Source organism: Rhea americana, unplaced genomic scaffold (genome assembly GCF_003343005.1).
Source record: "Rhea americana isolate MKP2758 unplaced genomic scaffold, rheAme1 scaffold_120, whole genome shotgun sequence".
NCBI classification, from domain to species: Eukaryota; Metazoa; Chordata; class Aves; order Rheiformes; family Rheidae; genus Rhea; species Rhea americana.
In genome coordinates, this window is record NW_028185262.1 from 2,391,380 (window position 1) to 2,414,400 (window position 23,021).

Below are 23,021 nucleotides of genomic sequence, written 5' to 3' on the forward strand. Positions count from 1 at the left end.
ATAGGTTTGTGTGCGTAGTCTTTACTAACTAAATCTCCAGAATTCCTAATCATTATTGTTTTCACTATAAATGCAAAGAGTCTCTTAGACCATACACACTTATGCTCTCCTACTGTAGCACCTGCTGCCCTATCTCCTCTCTAGGAGAAAGCAGTAACACAGATATATTGYGATGGCTTATAAATGTCATGTCAGGCTCACTGTTGCCCAGAATTTCCATATGGTATCATTGGGTGACATATCCTTCATGTTACACTGACACTAGTTTCACTGACTTTTACTTTTATAACAAATTCTAAACTTAGAGCTGTTGTACACTAGAACGATGATTGCTTTCCTGTTGGTTCACAAATCGCCTTCCCTTTCCTTCATTTGTTTTTCTTTGAAGAAGTTGTTTCCTGAAAGCAACTGTATGGCTGCTAGCAAACAAAAATTGTGCCATCATATTTTTCTTTTTCTCAGAAGTATTTGGGGAAAAAAGCCTAAAGTTAGTGGGTATAAATCGCAAAAGGCTGATCACTTGCACTGGCAAGCGAAGTGATTTCATTCAGGATGACTAACAGATCAGTATGGAACCTTCTGAATAAGGTAGCTTCAAAGCCATAAAACATTCTCTACATAACATCAACTTGTTCTGTCATTGAGTCATGTGCAAAGAGTGGTAGTACTGGGAGAGGCTGAAAGTCCCCCTGTGGGTTTCAAGATGGCCATCTTCTTTATGTTTGTATAGTGCCAGCACGATAGAGCCCTGATTCCTGACTGCACTATTGCAAGTTACATAATTATGTGCAGAACTCCCCTGCACTAAGAGTATTGTTTAGATTGCAAATCAAAAAGTTAGAGTTAAAAAATGCCAGTTTTACAGTTACCCATGCAACCTATTCTGACATTTGTAAACAAGTTAGGAAATAGTATCTGATTGTCTTGTTAGACGCTGCTGTGATATCTATTAACAAGGGAGCCAATATAAGATTCTCACTAGCAACTGTAAATCAGATATATCCAAATGTTTAAGGAGCCTGACAGGAAGCTCTGCCTAAAAGAAAAGGTTCTTAATATGATTTTCAATTTATTAAAGGAAAAGGGATTTTAGAATCTTCTTCATAACAATCGCAACTTCCATTTACCATCATCAAAAAGGCTTGCACCCTAAGTTACATGCACTGGACAAAACATTTGCTGTTCCCATKACAGAAGTAATGTCCATTACTTACAATAGGAGATGATTAGCAAGCCAGAAGGAAAGATGGGTAGAGGTCATATTCTAAGCCTAAAGAGATCTAGCCTGCTTCTCTCCCTGGACCCTTCATTCCCTGTATGTTTGAAAGAGTGAAGGATGTGGGTGAAGGGTGGACTGAAGAACAGAGGATTATTGGTGTCATATGGGATCTCTGAGAGGATGGCTTTTTCACATTTAGTTCTTCAGCAACTTGAAGATATTCACAGAATAAATAGCATGTGCTGCTGTTTTAGCAGCAGATAGTTATTTTAGAATGTCCTTGTTGCTTGCTTTTAGTTTATTGGGTTTCTTGGCATGCCACTGAAGATTTTATGAGGGAGGCAACCAAGAGAGGATATTCCAGTTTTATAAAACATTGTAATTATTTTCAGCCAAGTGGTGATTTTGGAACAAGCTGGAGACACAGCTGTAGTCCAAGTTTTGTACCTGCTGAACTCTACAGGACCGCTGTGAACCCTGCAAGTGGGTTCACAAAAAAGTCTTATGCAACATATATGAGGGACAGCAACCAATTCTCCATACAATATCCATGCCCAAGTCTCTAGCTTCAACTTGCCTTTGCATTTACTTAAAGCCATTCTTGATTCAGCAGTGTGAAAGCTGGCCTACTAAGGAGGATGTGGCATTTTCATTTTACTCTTGTACGCTCCATGCTCTGTATGCATTTCTGTGTGAGTACTGACCCAAATGGATAATCAGAGACATTGCACACACACACGACGCTGAAAAGCTGCTCTCTACTGCCTGAAAGGTGTTAAATTTGAATGGAAAGACAAGCACTACTGCCCTCTCAGCTATCATAATTTCTGAGTGTCCCATATAACACTGCATGAAGTTTTATGATGGCAGGATTCCCCTCTCTCAAACCTTTAAGTCTGTTTGAAGGAGGACAGCTAGAGTAGCATTAATAGCATGCCCAGGAGCAGAGGAAGGAAAAACTGCAGCTACTTAGTCTGTTAAGGGGAAGCTACCTGGCCAGCTCAGAGTAGCATTTGAGTAATGCTAAACACAGCCTCTCAAAAGGATGAGTGTGCCCTAAAGTGTTCCCAAGCTTCATCAATGGAAAGCTTCCTCTGAATCACAAGGAATAGTGTTCAACATTAAGTTGTGTTGACGGACACAACTTGTGTCCACAGCTTGTGTCTCGCAGCTTGTGAGAACTCCTCTGCTGACGTTTCAAGTTTTAACCTTGTTYGAGGTCTGGCTGTGAAAGGGGAAAGCGAACTCATTCAGCTGCAGTTTAGACACTTATGAAGTGCCTGCGTTAGGAACTTGGTCACACTATTCCTGCGGCATATAGAGAAGCACAGACACTTCCAGACAGTGATTCAGGTCTTAATACCCTAAACCTGCTCTGAAAGACCAGAAAGCAATTCAGAACACTGATGGTCTGACTCATCTCTTGATTGTCAGTGTTTCTATGAGARTATGAGGGATCCTAAGTTGCCTTACCTAAAACAAACACACTTGGAGCTTGGTGACTATGGTTAGATGATAAAAACCACCGAAACTCGTGCGCTGTATTATTAACCAACAAATAATATATCTGTTATGATCATGACGAGTACCCCCAAATCCTATCTGTTTGCTTYGAATTCCAGTTTTCTGCTTTAACATGACTTGCAAAACTTCACCTTTCAGCCAGCAGTTTATACAAATTAGTATTTCAACTAAAACTATTATTAAGGAAAATTAATCTGCTTGTCTCTGACACTCAGCTTCAGTGCATGTAGCCCCACGTCATAAATGTTGCCTGTCATTTGTCAGCACTCAGCAAAATACTGAGAAACATTTAAAATGGTTATTTTTGTCTATTAGTTTATAGTTCCGCACAGAACACAAACGCTAATCACTGTTTGAATATTCAAAATGACAGAATAAGCAATAGCCAGCTAGTTTTCTACTAATTGTTAAAATACGTTGCTGCATTTACTGCCATAGCTATAGATTTTAAACTAGCCTTTGCAGATTAACTGCATAATGTTCTTGTGGACACGTTTTGCTTCGCCTTTACATAGAAGTAAAATCTGACACCTGCACAGGTTGACAGCTATTAATGTTAGTCTGTGTCTGGCAGAAGCCGTCTCATTAGTATGCCTCACTGAAGGATGTGGTAAGCAACTGTTAAGGTATGCAGCACCACACGTTTATAACATTCCTGCCAGACTGGCTCCCTTTTTCTTTGATTGTTTCTTTGAATTATAAATATTTTTATGGTTAAAATAATGAAGGCAATAGTGTGTGTCTGTGTTTGCTGGGACTGTTTTATTTGCTTTCTTTGTTAGCTTAACAGAGGCACAGGTCTGTTGACTTTGCCTTGTTGCACCAAAAATACGGATTTTGTGGACTGTTTCTGGAGACTGGAGGTATGTGAAAAATCACTGGGAATMTGATTTTTTGATTTTAGTTTTAGATTACAGACGTTGGGCCAACTGCCTGGCTCATAAATTTGAACCAATAAATCCAAATCTAGACTTAATTTTTGCCTTGAGGACTTAAATTAAAAGGCTCTTTACCATATAGCAATTGACATCAGCTGATGTGCAAAAGGACAACTACTTCATTTCAAATAATAAAATACTTAATAGGTCTTTGTTAGTGGTACATATTATTTAAAAGGCCTTATGATTTCATCAGCTAACTGTGCTTGATGCGGAACTGTCTCTCTGAAATGGCAATTATGCCATTTCCATCTCAAATACATTTTCTCTGCTGTAAACTGTATTTATAATTTCCCTACTATATACTGAARACTTCCATAATGTGTTTAGCATCACCATCTAGTCATATGTAGGACCAAAGCTGCTCAACCCAGTTCTGTTATTTACTTATTACTGACATAAAGCAGAAATTCATCTTTCACTCAGGTAGTGGTACAGGCAGTTAAAAAGTCAGAGAAAGGAAACAGGGAGGAAATATGTCTGAATTTTGAACATAAGAATCTATAATCTCTTTTGTCTTTGCAACTGTGTAAGACAAGATAGGTGATACTGTGACACTTGCAGAGTCCTAGCTGTGTGTTGTGATTCTACCAAAAAAAACAACAACAAAAAACAAACAAACAAACAAAACAAAACAAACAAAAAAAACACCAGAAGATATAAACTATCCCAGATGCATTTGCTGTCCTCTTCTTCATTTACATAAATTGCAATCCATACATTGCAATAGAAGCTAGCTTGCGGCTGTGCAGAACCATGTAGTAATTACTATATTCCAGCTGAGCTAATGAGTCTGTATCTCCATGTCATCCTCTCCCGGCAGTGGACTAGCTTAAKAGTTATTTATTTTGACTAATCTGCCATAAAGGTTGCTCTCCTCAGTCTCATCCATTATGCGATTTAGCTGGAGAATCATTGTTATTCTTTTTTTTATTATTATTTGTTATAATGGTTATGGTACATTACTGGAATCAAATTAATTTTAGAAATATTAAGGAGCTTGGCATAGTAAATACTGCACTTGTGAAGTTTGGGGGATGACAGGGAAAAAGCCTGTTTCTCAAGCACCTTGCTATGCTCCCTGTTAAATAAAGCAGAAGGGCAAACTCTTAGCTGCCTATTTGCAGCACCGTTTGTTTCTCTCAGAATTTACTGGGCAGTGATGAATAATTAAAGTTCCTCTGCCCACAGTTGTTACCATTTGAATAAATACTCCCATCAGTGAAAGCGACTCAGGGTCCTGTGTTTTGCTCAGCACAGAAGTCTGCTGCCGGCTGCCTGACGTGCCGCAGGCACTGCCCCGTCTCACCAGCCTACGTGCCGAATCCATCCGGAAAGCTGCCGGCCCGCCTTTCGCCCACTTCTCCCGGTGCCCCAGCGCAAGCCGCGAGCTTGGAAACTGGAGCGGCTCCCTGTTCCCAGGGAGGGCTGCCTGTTTGCCCGGCCCCCGTTAGCTAGAAACTTGCTGCAGTAAATAAGGCCAATGCAGGTCAGGATGAGCAGCACACGCTCACTTCAGATCTAAAGTTGACCCAATATCTGCCAGTGCTGTATTAGTAATTCAGTCACGCTTTTTACTAAGGCTCAGTTATAGCTTATAAAGGGTTAATAAATGATTAATAGATATTTTAATGCATTTTAATTAATTGCTGGAGAGGTCAATAGGTTGTTCAGAAACATGGCTTACAGCCATGTATGACATCTTCTATTGTGTTCATAACTGCCTGTCATGCATACTGTCTAAACATGCTTTATATAATCTATTAATAATTTATTAGCCCATTGTAAAGCATTTAGAAACAGTATCTTCGGATGGCCTGAACCAGTAATTCTTGTTTCGGTCTTGTAATCTTTACTCATATGAATGGTGCATTGACTTCAACAGCACTGATCTTGGTGCTACTGAAATCCAATTCTGCCATTGCCTTCAGTACAAGCAGGACCAGCCTCAGAAGACTGTCTGAGACAGGCCTGGTCTATAAGCTGTAGATAACTGGAAGAATTTTTAAAGATGCAAGAAAAACAGTTGAAATAATTGAATTAGAAGATCCTTTCTACATCACATTCTCCTTTTTAATTTCTTAAATTTTAATATATATTGATCTGAGTAAAGGAACCAACCATGACACTATGGTCCTGAAGAATTACACAACAGAGCAAGAGGATATAGGTCTGGTCTATGAGAGTATCTTACCTTACTCCCTGTAGGTGCTCTGAAAACAGTAAGCTGCCACAGTTGTAAATTCAAGTCCCAGCCTGACTTCCAGCTTTCCCTGTGTCTGATGGGATACAGTAGCTTGATACTTARGGCTGGCCAGCATGTTAAATAGTCAAGCCAAGTTCCCTCTCCTGTGTATTCCCTGTGTGTTTCTGCCCACAGGCATAGATGATGGATGTACTTGACCCGGCAAGGGGTGTTCTCTGTGCTGTGCTAGCAAGACTGGTGGAGTTAGGGGGTAGCTCACATACACAAATGGGATTGAAGGCCAGAGACTTGATGAACTTACTCTTTTTCGTACTGCAAGCAGGAACTAGTACATCTGGTGCTAATGATCTAAATGCACTTTTATCTCATTGGAACACAAACATGAATTCCCAAGTCACCTAACTTCACATCATGTAATTATGAAAGCAGCTATTAGTAGCAAGGAAGATAAGTAGCAGAGGCTTATCCCATCCACTTGAAATTGTTGTGTGCTCTCTGGTATAGATAATGGTATGTGAAAACAGATACAAACTAGCACTGGAGGCTGAGTTGCTTCAAGGCAGTTCCAGCATGGCTGCTAGATGACAAGGACTGGGGAAGCTACAGAAAGAAAAACCTGAGTAAACATTTTCTGGTCAGTTTGGGGATTTGACACTGGCAAGCACCTAGTGATGGCTGAGGGCTTTCTCAGTGGAAAGAGGAGAACAGGCAGTTAATAATTTAACTACTAGAGTTTTAGTGGCTTTTCTTTTTAAATTGATTTATAGTTAAAAAAGATAAGGCACATCAGGGACTGTGAAAGCTAGAAAGGTAATGATGCTAGGACAACCTGAGGAAAAATGCCAGAACTGGTATCAGCAGGAGCTTGGGGAAGTAGTCTATATGAGAATGTCTCAGGGCACAGAGTACAGGGACAGTGTGACAGCAAGACTGTACCAATATTACACAACAGGATTCCATGCAGAGGTACCTGGCCCTGCTCTAGATAAACTTGGTTATGTGCTGGCCGCCATACAACAATACGTCCATGTGGCTATGCTGCACCTGGCACCCAGGTGAACTTCCCGAAACTACTTTGGATACTTCTCCCTACGCTGATATACGCAGCGACTTCAGGATTTGTGACTTGCCAAAAGTCTCAGTATCTCCATAACTCTGTTTCCTCATCCATAAAATGGAGGAAACTATACTAGCTCACATCAATGGGCTACTATAAGAAATGATTAAATATTGACCACACTTCAGCAAACTTGCCACAAATTTAACCTCAGTGAACTGAAATTAAGCATAAGTTCTTTTTTTCTCTGTGAGTTCAATGSCCTGGACACTAAGCAGGCAACAGTAGTGTAAATTGCTTGGTACTGACTTAATAGTATAATAGCTGTATGGTTAATGGTCTAGATGGACCATAGATTTTCCACCTGCTTAATTCTTTTATGTCTGTCTCCCCGAAAAAAAAAGAAAGAAAGAAAGAAAAGAAAAAGAAAAAAAAAATCACTATTAATTGTATTGGAATGCTCAATTACAAACAGGAAACAGAAGAGAAAACCCAAAGAGATCAAAAGTCATAATAAATACTATATTCACAAGGGAAAATTGTCCCTCCTCCAATTATGTATGGAATGCAGTTTAAAAAAGAAAAAAAAGAAAAGAAAAAGCAGATCAAATATTTATAATGTTGCCTGCAGGCATACTGTGGGTCTTCCATGTATGGTCCATCCTGATTTATGGTCCACTCTGATTCAAACAGGATAAGAAAACATACAACGTAAAATAAAGTCTGGCCATATTTGGGGAGGGAAGGAAATTTGAAAATACACCTTTAAAAGGAAAACATAATTGTGTACATGGAGTGGAGGCAATYACTTTACTGAAAATTATTATCTGCACATTCAGAGAATATGTGTGGGGAAAACTGTTTTGTTTACAGACCAGTGTACAAATGAGAATTTAAAGACAAGACTCATATATTTTGCTTGCCAATCACTGTAATTGTACATATGAAATATGATTCTAACATTTATCAATTAAACACATTTTCAGGTCTAACTGAAGTTCTTTATTTCTAGTAAAAGACAGGTTTGTAGGTTCACTATTAGTCTTCAGACKCTACTTGTATTTTATAGAAGTATAACTGTACTAGCAGAGCTATGATTTTCTGTTAAAATATCACAATTTCAGGTRTGGATAGATTCATGCCAGAATAAATGTTCCTTATGATGATTTAGCCTTYTTGTGTTCTGAACAGGAACAGGCCATACTGCTATAAACACCATTACACTGTTTTAAAAGGGTCTGTATTATGTCTAGGTTTGTATTTTACTATCTGAGTGATTCCAATACAGCTACAGTGGTTTAACTCTTAGGCAGAAAAACATAATGAAAAAGTTTTAGAACTTGCCTTTATGGCTAAACAAGAATCTACAGAAAAACTCTACCTCATTATGAGGAAAACGTGAAAACATTTGGAAGTGAAAGCCTTTCATTAGGTAAGGTGGTTGTCTGGTAAGTGATACAGAATAATGCTATGTGTGACAGGGAATTCTATGAGGTGGCTTTTTAAAAGGATAATCTGTATAATAAAGACAATTTCTATTTGTAGATGACACCTTACTCTCCTTTAAGCAAAACTGGCTGCTAGGATACTGTCTCTTTTAAAAGAAAATTACAATTACAATAAGATGAACCACTGAGGCAGAACTTGAAATTATTTTCACCTAGGTAAGTTTTAGACTTAAAACTGAATGTTGGTATTAAAGCCCAAATACAGCATTAAAATTGGGAATCAAAGGTGACAATCTTCCAGAATTTCTCTTTGAAAAACCCTGCTTTTTCTCCTGCCCTGCCCAAGAAAAATAACAAAAATCAAAGGACTTCAGAGTTGAGCTGTTTTAACTCATTCTCTTTTAAAAAGAAAGAGAGGGGTTATTTTTGAAATATGACTGTATTGTGAGCAGTGCTTTTCCTTGCATGAACTTTCTGATCCAAAGGGTGCTGTTGCCTTTTAAATTAAACAAGATAAGACTAGAGGAATGATTGTTTCCCTTATTCCAACAACATAGACTCTTTTTATCTTCCAAGGGTTAAGAGTTAACCAGCACTCCACGTACTGGAAAGCAGAAATTGTAGAGAACAGTACAAAACCAGTTAAAACATCCCACAGAAAAAGGAAACAAAGGACCCTAAAGGTTATGAGTCACCAGTGTCAGGAAAAGACATAGCAAGGCTTGTAAGGAAGGGCTGCTGAACCTGCCTTTGATGTTTTAATTATAATTTTTTTTTCTGAAGTGTTCCAATCACCCACAGAATGTTTTAGACAGTTCCAGTGTTTTATTTGTTCCTCTGATTACCTCATTTTTGTCTTGATCTATGCCAAAGAAAATCCAGGCAAAATAATTTATTGCATAAAGGAGATGATCTAATAATAAATACAGGGACTGGAGCCTCCCATGGTCACATCTTATGTCTGTTTGTGTCTTTGTATTTGCCTTTTTAGAAAAAAATGTTCACTCTTGCAGGGTCATATAAAAATAAGATCTTTGCTGATATGTGCACACCATTTGTTTCCAATCTATCAGTTGTGCTTTCTCTCTCCATATGTTACTGAGTATTTCAGCAGTTTACTGTCTTCTTCTATGGATGAATGCTGTTTTCCTACCTACTATTCTCATTTTTTTAATGAATTACCCAAATTTGATAACCAAAACAGCACAATAACTTTTTTTTCACTTTCTGTGAACAGAAGAAAGGAATGGAGCAAGGACTATTCAGATGAGGCTAAATTCTGAAATCTTACTCAAATTTTACTCAAGGAAGTTCCCAGAAATTGATGTAAGTCATAGCGGTCAGGACTTGGACCAAAAAAAATTATGGATTATTTTCATTCACATTTATTTTGCCTTCTTCCACAAGTGAATGCCAGACAGCTGGGGGGGGGAGGAACAGGGGCTGAACTATAGGATAGAAACACTGCGTTATACTCCTTACTCAGGTGAGAGAGAGTGGTCAGAGCTGGTGATTGGTTGGTGAATCATCTCTTTTGATAGACAACTAACCAAAAAGAGCATATATTTGCATAAAACTAACTCAGACATCCACAATTCCCACACGTGYGCAGGACCTACAGTAAAGCAGAAATGACCCCAATTAGCTCAGTGAGGAAACAGACTCTGAGAACTCAAGAAGTCTTGTTTCCTTGTGATCTCCCCCATGCTAAAACTACTTGTAAAGGAGCCCTGGGAGCATTTTGAATCTCATGACACTGAGTCATAATAGCATCAATATTGATTTCGCACTGCACCTAAACAATAACGTTACCTTATAGGTAAGAGCAGTAGACCCCCAAGACAGTCGCCTTCTGGAAGAATCTGTGGCCTGTAAGAAATAAAATATACATCTCGTTTCTGTTCTGTATTTCAGTCCTCTCTCCTTTGTTCTTTTGCTGTCAGATCCACTGAGGGGTAGTGTCCAAACAATGAGATGCAATCACTAGTAGTAGAGGATATTTTTCGAGGTAATATTAAAAAAGAAAAAAAAAAGGATTGAGCATTCTAGAAGGAAGAGCTGAACAGGAATGCTAGTCTAGACTCTACAGTTCAGCCTGTCACTAACCTTTCAAGTCTCAATACACTGTTGAGTATTTAATGTTTCTCACTGTGACAGTGGTTCTCCTGTGGGCTGTGAAATGTCTCTGCTTGACAGTCTTTGAGACCTAGCTTCTAATAAAGCTATCCAGAGGTTCATCAGAAGGAAGGCAGGGAGACTGACAGTGAAACATATGCACGGCCTTTTCTCCAAGTAAGAAAAGTTTAGATTAAGGTTACTTGCTGTGAGAAAGCAACTTGGAAATGAAAAGAAAAARTGAGGCAAAAAGAAACTCACTTTTCATTTTCAGGAAAGAACTTGGCTTTGAGTAACAACTGCTGGAGAGTTCAGACTTGTGTTAGCAAAGAAAGGGTTTTCCTTTTTACGAGATGTTTAATAYAGCACTGCTGGCTGACATCACAGTTCTCCCCTGCATGGTGATTCTTTTGTTGTTTTGTTAGTTTCAGTAAAAAGCTTCTTTTCTTAAGATTGCCTGTGACTTAATAGCATTGTTCTAACTTGACTGTTCATGACAACTTCCTCAGCTCTTCAGAATAGCTAAAGTGTATGTAAGGCCCTGGAGATTTATTTCTGCTCTGTTCCTCTCCCAAATCACAGGATGTCCAAATTTTGCACCCAAGCAAAAAGCATTATAATGGCATGCTTCCAGGAGCCTGAGAGCTGCATTTTATTCAGGGGCAAAGAAAAGACAACATTCGRCATGTAGGCATACTCATCTTCATTAACAATAGGCAATGCTCCATCTTAATCTGAGCATTTGACAGTCAATCACACAATGAAATGCCACCTGCACACTTGTGCCAGGACGGAGCACTTCACGTTTTTGTCTCCTCAGCTGCACCTGCAGTTCAGAGCGTGAGGACTGAATACACTGCATAGATCTCCACCTGCACTATTTAGTTTGCTATACATTGACAAACTAGCATACTCCTTAAACGGTATAGCTGCTAATAGCACAAAAAAGTACCTCTTACAGAAAGATAGCAATTCTAACTGTGCAAACTTTTTTGATCCCGTTTGGCTTCACTTCTGATTCCTGCTGTTGTTCCTACTGTTTTTCAGCTCGTCACGAAGTTATTACCAAAGAGATCCTTGAGCTGGACACATGGGAGAACCAGTGGAATGTGGTGGCCATCAATGTCCTCATGCATGACAGTTATGACGTCTGCCTTGTTGCGAGACTGAACCCACGAGACCTTATCCCTCCTCCACCAGATTTAGTGGACCAATARAAAAGCAGTGACTCCCAGCACTTCCAGACTCTACAGACACTGAAGAATTTGGAGAAACACGTGCTGAAGTGACTCAGGATGATAGCTGCATCCCACGGAGAAAGACCTGCAACATGTGCTTAAGGAAAGAACTGCCTTTGAACTGCACTTCTCAGATAATGCTTAATTTGTCAGTGCAGRTACTCTCGATTTCTGTGCTTGAAAAGTCGGAGTTCTTCAACCTTTGTGTTTAGCCAAAGTGCACTGTCTCTTAACAGTATTCTATTCTGCTATGCAAGCTCTAGTGTTTGGTGTAGACTGGGCTTCTGGGAAGCTTTGCCTCACAGGCACAGTGGCAGCATTCCACAGTGCAACAGCACAGACGAAAGCAAGCTCTAGCCAGAGAAATTCTTCCTTTGCTGTATATCCCACTGAGTTGCACTGAACTACTGAGGGGACTAAAAAGTACCTGAGGTCAACTGATGAAAACTAATCCATTTGTCCCAGAAGGATATATTGTAATTGGTTGATCCAGGAGCAGAGGGAAAGCAAAGAAGAGACAAGGAGGACTCTGTCTTAAAAAAAAAAAAAATTAACAGTTCTGTTCAGAAGCCAAACACACCAGCTACTGAAAGCAGTATCTAACTCATGGACAGGACAGTCAGAGATCCTCTTTGTTGGCAGAGATGAGCCTGTTCTAGTAGAAAACAGTCTTCTGGGAGGTTTGCTAGTTTATCAATACCAAAGAACAGAAGAATTCTAAGTTTTGCATAGATCCTACCTGTCATGAAATCTGGTTTGATCAGAACCTAAAAGCTCAGTTAGAAAATCCTCTTCCTTTGAGAGAGATGGAAAAGGGGACAGAACTAAAAAGTAGTAATGAAACCGGTGTTATCAGCATACTAGCTCTGCAACCACAGAGAGAATACATGTGCTAAACGGTTAATGTTTATAGAAATGTAACTGTTGCTGTAAATGTAAATGTAGCTGTTTTTATAGAAGTTGCTTTAATGAAGTAACATAAAGTAAATCACCAACAATTTGGCAATAATCACGGGAAGAGTAGTAGTTTAAAAGACGTTTCTTAAGGCAGCATTATGTTTATAGGGCTAGATCACAGTGAGTTAGAGAAAAACTTAAGTGTTACTAGTACCTGTTATCCTATTTTAATTACTCATGACTATTCCTCATCTTTTCTAGTGCCTACCTTATAGTATATCCATGTTTCACTGCCTGGGCACTCCAAACGAGAGTCGGAAATCTCAGTTTTCTTGAGTCAAAACTGCTAATAATAGTATGCTGCAATAGACAGAATGAAAGTCAGAGGTAAACACTGTAAAAGTAAGCTATAATACAGCACAAGAATGATCAGTAATTCATTCTTAGCAAGAAGTTGCTTTTTATGGTTACAAAGCAGCAACAAAAATGGAAGGAAATAATTAGCAAAGAAAAGGGGGACTGTCAAGTAGTTTGTGCATAGTCACTTGTAGGATTTGCATTTTGGAGCATCTCCATTTTCTTTTTAAATCACATATTTGGCTGCAAAAATACTAGCAAAATACACACACACACACACACACACACACGCGTGTGTATATATATATATATATATATATATATATATATATATTTTGCCTGCAATGCTTATGGCTGAAAAAGATGATGACCCAAAAGCCCTTTCTCCTCTCTGGCTTCTTTGATTCATGAACTACTTTCTACAATATCCAGTGGGAATATTAAACTGTCTTATAAAAACAATTAGCAAGAAGGTCACTAAAGTTTGCCTGATAACTATAGCACCACACTGAGGATTGCTCAGGCAATAGGGAATTTGGGGGGGGGGGGAGAACTAAGGAAAACATGCAGGAAAAAAAGTAGGTCTGTGAACCTAATAACTAATCTCATCTCCCTTTACGTTCCAAAGGCAGAAAGAGTATAGTCTAAGCACATACTCCTGTGTTCCTACCATTTCTGTATTATCCATTCTTTTTTTCTTTCCTTTGTTGATACATAGGTCATCAACTCTTTAGGAAAGAACTGTGACAAACATGAACTTCAGTGGTACAAACTAGCAACCTGTTCTTAAAATCTTAATCACTCTGGTTGCTAAACGCTGTCTTAGGTATAAGATCAAGAAGGCAAAGAAAATCTGCATTAATATTACAAAAAAAAAATCAGTAGAGAGTTCTTCCAGTTAACCATGCAAAACTGGAAACACCCTTGTAAGTCTAATTGTCACTGCAAAGTAGAAGTAACCTTTGTTGTAAACCTTTGTTGCTCAAGTCAGCAGGAAGCAATGCTCTTCAGTGGCCACTCTCTTAGCCAAACAGCTAAGCGTTTTCTTGTGATTACCACAAACTCTGCAATAGCATCTACTGATTTTGTTTCTATCACCTTTTCTGTTTAAAAGTGTTTTTTTCTTTTTTTTTTTCCTTTTTTTTTTAACTTGGGTCTCTGCATTTTGGGCCTTTCCTGAGCTCTTCATTTTAAAACCTGAGTTAATCTACTGGATTTTGCCTTGTGAAAGACAGTCGACTTAGAATATTTCAAGGAGGAAAAGGAGATTTTTGCAGGCTTGCATTAGTCAAATAACAGTGGCATTATTTGAACATATGTGTGGAACATGGTTGAGCACCTCTATTATTTATTCCATTAGTGAACTGGCCACTTCTTTCACARTTTGTATGTCCTGGTTTTTAGGCTGACACTTTGTGACTTGGAGGAAAACTATGTAYTCTGTGAAGGTCTGCCTTGATAACCAAAGGAGAACAACGGCTTATGTTTTATACACTGACTTTGCTACCAGCTAGATTGAGCAGCAGTGGACAGAGGGTTTGGGTTTGTTTTGTTTTCATGAGCCACTGGAATGCCATCTGCCCCTGCACACACTGAGCACTGCTTCATGCTCTGCCCGCAAAGTCCAACAATTAGCAGGAATTCTTGTGTTTCAGTTTCTTTTTTTTTCCCATATCTGAATGTCTAGAGTTATATATCAGGGAACTGTTTTCTTCTGGATCAAATATCTAGAATGGGGGTAGAGACAAAGTAATTTAGGTACTAACTTCTTAATTCTATGGAGGCCCCATTTAGTTCATTGTTGGCCCTGGGGGTCACCACGATTTCTAAACTAATTCTTAGAAATGAATGCCTCACTGAGGAAGGAAGGAAAAAGGAGAAGGCATGCTTATTGAGAAATGTAGGTCTGAGCCAAAATCCTTCCTAGAGTATGTCAATTTTGCATGTCCACTGATATATTCATGGGTAATCTCACATTGCTGGGAAAGTCCTTATGAGTCTTCATTTTTTTTTCTATTACAAATCCCAGTGCAGAAAAAAAACCTATAGAATATGAATTCTCCAAGCATGTGACCTTCACTGAAGTAATAGTTTGCTTCAGCCACTTTCTATCTGAGGAATAGTTAGCTGAGCTTTTAATCAAAGCTGTGCTGACATCATCCATAATACCAAAATGCAAATAAAGCAGCCCTGGCAATCTATAGAACTACGTAAATGAATGGGAGGGTTGTTATGCAAAAGCATTCATTTAATTTKTCATTATTCGTGAAATATTGAAGTATATCACTAGTTGTCAAATATGAAGAAAAAGGTTGGAGAGGCAGCTGGTGATGTTGCACAAGGGAATAAAAAGAAAAATGAAATGCTATAAAAGGCTAATGGAGGTTCTCCACTTTTATCCTCAACTAATGCTTTATTTTGAAAATGTACGTGCATAACTGATTTCATGAGGATTCCCTTTGACCTCTAATCTCAGTTTTTGTACATGTGGTCATTGTAACTGCCCACACATGTAATCCATCAAGTATCTGACTACCCATTCTAACATACCACTATGGYGATTGCTTGTAGTTCACAGTCACTGCCCATACCAAGTAAACATACACATACATTTTGCACCTGGGAAATATTGAAGTTTATGGGCCAGATTCTGTATTGTGTTCCAGCTGTACTGGACCATTCACAAAGCCATGACTTGCTAGCCAAGAATTGCTTTGGTACGTACAAAGCTGTCAGAGATACCTTGTGCACCAGCTCTCCCAAGCACATCCCAAGCAAGAGGCAAAGGGAGCAGCAAAACTGCAACACCAGTAACATCAATCAGAATGTTCTGATACGCAGAGGAGCCTAGGTGGGGTGCAATGATCTTCCCCTTCTCTTCTAGGGTGAGTTCAGATGTAAAAGGACCCTGAAATGTGTAGTGAGATTCTTGAAGACCAGTGAAAATAAATGCTAGAAAAATACATGTATTTTAAATGTTAAAATTTATTAAATCTTTATTTTATTGCTTTTTTTGCTGATCTGAAAGACAATAACATTCTTTTAATAAGCTCTTTACCCAGTGATTGCTCTCTGAGCTATAGTGATGGTCTCTTTCACAGGCTCTTCTCTTAATGGAATATTGTAGCTCTTCTGAAAATTTGTTTCATGAATCACAGTGCTTTGAATCACCTGGTCAGAATTTCAGCTACTCTTTTGCAAATTTCTGTGTCTCTTCCTACAGCTTTTCAAGTGGACTCTAGCTGCAGCTTCAAAGAAAAGCTACTTCACCCCCAGTTGTGCTCAGCTGGAACTAGTGCATTTGCAATTTACTATCATTTGACATGTTGGGTTTGAAAGCAATGTATTGGAAATTGGCTGAAATACACAAAATAAATGTACTTCAGAAGTACACTTTCCTTCTTTTCTTGGCAAACGTCTCCTCTGTGTGTGTACCACCCTGTCTGGGTGTCTGATGGAATGATTTAATAATAACCCATGATTTCAGCCACAGTGAAGGTTGCACAGGGGGCAATGTAGTTATGCTGCCAGAGCAGACAGAATCAGCATGATAGAAAGCTGTGGCTCTGTAAAGACTGGCCAGCCTTGACCTAAGAAATTACCTTCAAACTAAAATGCATGTAAGTTTTCTAGGATGTATATTCATGTATTTTATATACATATGTATAACATTATTTTTAGAAGGTTTTTTTTACTAACAGTAGCAGGATTTTTTTTTAACACATACCTGGCAACTCTGCCTTCTGCAGAGCTCATCAGAGTACTTTTAAAAAGTGCTAGTCTTTAAATAGATGGAACTATTCCAGACTTCAGGTCGAACAGAGGCTTAAATTTTTGGCTGGACTAAGGAGCAAATGGGGAAATCTTTCAGTCCTTACCTATGCCTCCTTCATTCTCCAAATCTTAGCTTTTCAAAGCTTTGTACAAGCCTGCCCTGTATACCCAGAAGATGGGAACGGCTGCTCTGGGTGCTCAGCAGGCTTCAGACTTCGCAGGAGCCCATTAATCCAGAAACAAATCAAATCTGAARAACAGAAGGAAGGCCATACCAACTCCCCGGATTTCAGAACCCTTGTCTTTGGGCAGGTTCAGGCCCCAAACTAAATTTTGTGGTTCAATTTCACTGCAAATAAAGCCTGCCTACTTTGTAATGTTACTGGTCTTTTGGTTACAGCACAGGTTTAAAACCAGGTGATCTGTGTCCTGCTTAGTTTTGCAGCTCTCTCTCTGAATTATGCTGGTAAGTTTGACACTAAATGCCTTGCATACTGCTCGTGCCATATCTGTAATGACTGCGAGTGCAAACCACGATCATTATCTGTGATACCTGAATACTAGCTGTTCCGCAGACAGATTGAGGCACAGAGGGAGGCACCTCCATTTTTGCAATATAGATCAGGTCTTAAAGTCAGATATTCTCTTGCGGTTTCAGTCAGGGCAGGTTTCATTAAAGGACCTGGTCTCTTAATTTATCAGGTTTTAATACTGCTATTTTTTCTGGATTTTGTCCTTTTCCAGTCATTCTTTATAAAAATACAAGTGACTTTGCCAGCTTTTCTATGAAATGCATTATCCAAACTGGCCTCCTGAGGCTGTTGGCTTTTCATTATTAGGGTCGAAGTACAGCCACTAAAATGACAGTCAGCTGCACTAATTTATTTTCTGATTCAGCAACTTCATCCATACGTACAGTAATGTGAAAGGAAACCACTTCCCACATATACAAATTCCTGACTCATTCCTTTCAAATGTGGCTGAAACAACTACCAAATTCTAACAGAAAATGCTATGATACCCCTTAGAGCTAGACTCCTGGGCTTTCCCTTGTATCCAGAGGAGAATCACAGGGAGGCAGTGGTGTAACGAGGGCTCAGACTGGAAATCTGAACGTTTGGGTTTCATTTCCAGTTCAATCACTATCTCCTAATCTTGAGCAAACTGTTCTCTGCACTTAGGTGTATCCATGAGTAAAATAGCCATAACAACACAACTCTACCTTATTTTGGGTCTGCCTTACTATATTTCTAGATGAGATGGCTCACTGATGTCTTTATGTCAAAATTCAGAGATCAAAAAGCATAATAAAATAGCAGAACACTAACGTTATTGCACAACTGTCATCTATCTGCTTTTTGGTAATATGAGTGTCCAGGGCATTCAGAAACTGAGTCCTCCTGGAAAAGGAAAGACTTGATATTGCAACCATGATATTTTGTTCACGCTATCATAGGTAAACAACAAAGGATATCAAATCATGCAATATGTTAGGCAGAGGAAATCTAAGGCTTACCGCATGTGTTTCATACCTAGTCACACTTCTACACAGGCAGAACTAATCTCGGCAAATTGAGAGGTCACTGACTGAGGCTAAATTTGAGCAGTAGTAATTATAAGAAGGGGTGAACTGTATGTTTCTCAAAGCAGTTTTGATTTAGTAAACTATGCCATTTAGACAGCCACAATTGCTAACAGGCAAAAAAGAGAAGGTGTTTTATAGAAGTGTAGCAGATTTACTGGATAACTGAGACCTGAGCTGAATAYAGACGATCTACCACACATCTTTGATTAGGAAAGCAGCTGTTGGAAGTCTTCTGGGATTGCCATAAGGAACCTGGATGTGTAATGCATTTAACTGGCCACTAAAAGGCAGTGTTACATCCAAGAAATCACCTACAGAATACTCAGAAGRGGGTTTTAGGATTTTGCTGAAGTGTAAACAGTGTAGGATCTACTTGCTCAGTTACYGAATTTATACCAAGGATTATGTAGTCTTCCCCATCTGTGTGCACRTCCAACTAATCATAGTTGAACTGGTTGGTAATTTACAACACAGAAGTYGTGAGAGTCCAAAAATCTTTCAGGTTATGACAAGTTTTGTAGTGTACAGAATATTTGTTACTAAACAACCAGGGAGATGTATTGGTCCCACAATTAAAAAGCAGCAGCAAAACAAACACATGCAGTTGCTTGCAGGACAGAACTGATCTTAATCAGAAAACTACCTAATTTTTTTGTTTTCTTTTAATTTATTAGACTGAAAGCCTGTGTGTGACAGTTAACTGGCACCTTAAAAAATTAGTTTATAAGGAGTTACATGAATAAAAATAGGACATATCCCTCTTTCTCTCACAGTGGTGTAAATCACGTATAAATAATTTTAAGTCAATGCTGTAACAAAAATGGAAGTGAGACTCAGATTTAAGATCTATCTGAAAATCTCTCTCTACTCAAGGAGGCTCACTGTTAGAATCTCACCCTCTATGTTGAGGATGAAAAGGAAACAAAGCAAAAGATGAGATGTGAGAGACTGGTAATAGAGTACCAAACCTCTTCTTCTACTATGGGGCAAATCTAGTGCAAGTCAAGAATTCCCTATAGATGGCTGTCTACTGACCACTGCTAMACATATATGTATATAAACATACACATACAAATATACATATATGGCCTAACTTCCAGTGGACAGATAGTTCAACTACTGGAGAGGAAAACAAAACAAAACAAAACAAAAAAACAAACCTCCAAACACAGTCACGGCTGGTTGCTGTGCTGGGACACAGAAATACAAGGTCAGGGTCTGAATAACCTGCAAGATTCACCTTCCAATCGCCAAATGAACAGTCAAAAGAAGTTTGCATTATGTTTGTTTCTACCCATAACTGGAAGAGGAAAGGTTAAATGTCTTTCAAGAGTGCTTAACTCTCGCAAAGATGGAAAGGAAGAAGTCAAACTGGAGCAGTAGTAAAGAGAAGGGGAAGAGCTCTCAAACCTGTCTTTAAAATCATTTCAGATGTTTATTCCATCATTCTTCATTCTGCTCCTACCCTCCAGTTAATTCACTCAGAAATACCACATTAAAACAAGGGTGGAGTTCTTTACCTCAGGTCAGCTCATGTACTGTAATGTGAAAGGCCGTATTTAATCCAGGTCTCAAATGTCATATTGGACAATCCAGTCTTTATTATTTGTATATATTTTTCTAAATTCCTCCAGAATGACAGGCTAGATGCTTATACTGATAGCCTAACAAGCTTTCTCTGAGATAATGTGTTTCAGTTCTATTCCTGATTGCAATGACAGTCATCACCTACAATATGACAGTATCTACCTAACCATCTCCCTAAAAAAACAGATAATCTTTGCTTTTCCTGGAAATCAAACCAGTGGAAGGACTGATCTTGATAAGTATTATATGTAGAGATGRCTATTGCTATTCTAATACATAGAAAATAAAGACATACTTAAATCCATTGTCCTCTTAAATAGACAAAGATTAAAATTGCAATGGCAARTATTGTACTCTGTGACAGTTGGTGGCATGGCCTCTGTCTTCCTTTTTTGCCTTTACGAAGGATCACAAAGTAACACTGCATTGACCTTGTCCCAGTGAATCATATTAAACTGTATGCCTTTCGTAAGAGGTCTTTCCAGATTGCCGTGAAGTCTTCAACTATACCTTATATTCAGAAAATACAAAGGTCTAAGGATTCTTAACGTGCTTATTCCTTGCAGGTATTTTCAGTAAGGATGCTCTAAGGACAAATTTTTGCCTACTGGAATCAATGGCAAAATTCCCATCAATATTGGTATGACTAACTTTTGCCCTATGGTTATTTGAAATGTTTGCATAAGAATTACCTTGACTCATAGGATAAATTTAATGGTGGGTTAAAACGACATGACAGATGTGTAAGTTAATGTGATTGCCCATGTTACACTAATATTATTGTGTGATTCCCTCAAGAGTCTTCTACTCTCCTAAATTTACTTATTTATTAAGACACCTATCCACGTTCCATCCCTCTACAGTGCCTTTTAAGACTGTAACGCTTGCCTAACCACTAACGAGAGTCTACAACAGCACAAAGCACAACTCAAAAGGTAAGAAGATAAAAGTGTAAGAAGAAAAACGACTTTTAAAGGTGGCTGATACATTCCAGTTTCTCTCTTCTGTCAGCTGGGACACACTTGTACTTAAGTGTATGTTGATAATGAAGCTATAGCTGTATTGCAGTTGTGAGGTGTGATTTTAAACTGAATAGACGTACCCAACCCAGATCTAATGATTAGCAATGAAGATCCAATGGCCCAAGTGTCAGCTGCCCTAGCAGTTCTGTGTGATCTCCAGCTGGACTGAACAGCCCACGCTGAAGCCCGGGTTATTGTGTGTTCACTGCTCGTTACTTATCAGCCTCAATTAAAGCTAACTCAGGTACTCACTTACATTGCAGTCAGAACTCCTAAATGAGTATAAAAGAGAATAAGTATGTAGTCCAGCTTGCAGAATTTAAAAAAGATCTTTTCATTCAGATCATTTTGCAGTCCATGTTGCCATGAAGCTACAAAATTGCCTATGCTGGCAAAGCACAAAGAGAGGCATAGAGATGGGAACAAGCAGCTGCTAATGGGTGTGTGGTATGGCAGCTGCTTATGCCAGCACTAACACTTGAAAAGTCACTCAAACTGTGCCTTAATGTACTAGTATTCACCTCAGGTTTGAAGCTAGCCCACTGTAAATGCTGTTCATTGGAGTGCTTTCAGGAGACAAATAGTCAAAGACTACACAAAGATTGATAATTACCGCAGATTCTTGTCATGACTCACGCATTAATAGCCTACTGCTTGATACCTTCTCATGTTCTTATACAAAGATGCCAAATAGCACATAAAGAAAACCATGGGATAGGACGTTTACCCTATTTCCAGTATTAATAGCTGGTAAAACCTTCCTAAAGGTTTTAGTTAAAGGACTTTTCAAAACAAACTAAGAATTCACTCCTGCTCAGCACTGCAGCGTGAAGCAGTCATTTGACACACAAAATAATACTTATTTTGCCAGGAAATTTGCCATTTCCTTAAGCAGGTCATTCTTTAATCTGATTTTTTTGTTTCTTATTTTAGACAAGGTCCTGTAACAAAAATGTTCAGTGTAAACTGTTAGGCCGCTTCACATGTCTGTAAAGCTCAGGCATGTTAACTATTTCATTGCTCTTTTCAGTTGGCTTGGGTCTTTGCTCACTYGTGTTTAAGGACTTTAATATACTTGACCTACTGTGATATTGCACAGATCACCTTATAGTTTCTGCTTTATATACCTAGCTGAGCTAGATAAATCTTCATATGTAATTACATGGTTTACTTTTATAAGGAAAGTAAATCTTCATAAACACAAATTCAAAGGGAAGCCATAGCTTGGTTTTTCTGGAACCATCTGTGCACTGTGTATTTAAATCATATTTGTTGTGATCTACTTTACTGGATACATTGTATGCAATGCATTAGGAGATTCATGAGGATGTGATCCACTCAATGGACTTGACCTAGCTCCATTTAAATCTGCATCATTTTTAGCCAATAGAAAATAGGAGCAGGATCAAACCAAGAGTGTAATCCTGTTAGCATTTATAAAAGCCTTCTCTGAGATTAGGATATAAATAGTAATTAGAAGGCGATTAAGAAAAAGTGATATGCAATGAGTAATTTGTAACTAGTTTACACTGAAACTGTGATATTCTTAAAAGGAAAGATGGTATCAAGAAAAAAATGGCCAGCTACTGAAAGACACCGTTGCTCCACTGAAAATTACAGATGGATCATTTCTAGAGAAGGAACTAACTACTGAAGATGACAGTATAAAAATCACAACAAAATCCGCTGTGTAACCATCCACAAAGACTATCTGCTCTACTTAAATTATAGCAGGTTTTTGAGGCATACTTGTTTTTTAAAAAAAATTGGAACAAATTTGACGTCAACTAAACAGTCAAAACAAAACTGAAGTCCAATACCAGGGGAAATGTATCTTTCTGGGGAGCGCCCACAGTCAGAATGCAGAAGTGACGGTCACTGTGTTAAAGACATAGCGATTCCCTTTTGTAGGAAGCAGAAAGAAAATCYGTTAGAAATACCTACAGAGACCTCTAGCTCTATTGCCTAACATTTACAGTTGCCTACCGTACAGTGGTATGTTATGGAGATAAACAACCATGATAAAAATGCATATAATAAACTTTAGAAATATA

At 38.6% G+C, this 23,021-nt stretch overlaps 1 protein-coding gene across 4 annotated transcripts in view; it reads left to right on the forward strand.

Annotated features, from left to right (window-relative positions):
• KBTBD12 (kelch repeat and BTB domain containing 12) overlaps window positions 1-13,525 on the forward strand; it is a 39,916-nt gene extending 26,391 nt beyond the window's left edge. For 3 of the 4 annotated variants that reach the window (XM_085324406.1, XM_085324398.1, XM_085324416.1), the window contains 1 exon segment: window positions 11,555-13,525. In XM_085324406.1, coding sequence (XP_085180532.1) covers window positions 11,555-11,796 — 242 coding nt within the window. In that variant the 3' untranslated portion in view covers window positions 11,797-13,525. 4 annotated transcript variants of the gene reach the window in all.
• Window positions 13,526-23,021: the final 9,496 nt, after the last annotated feature.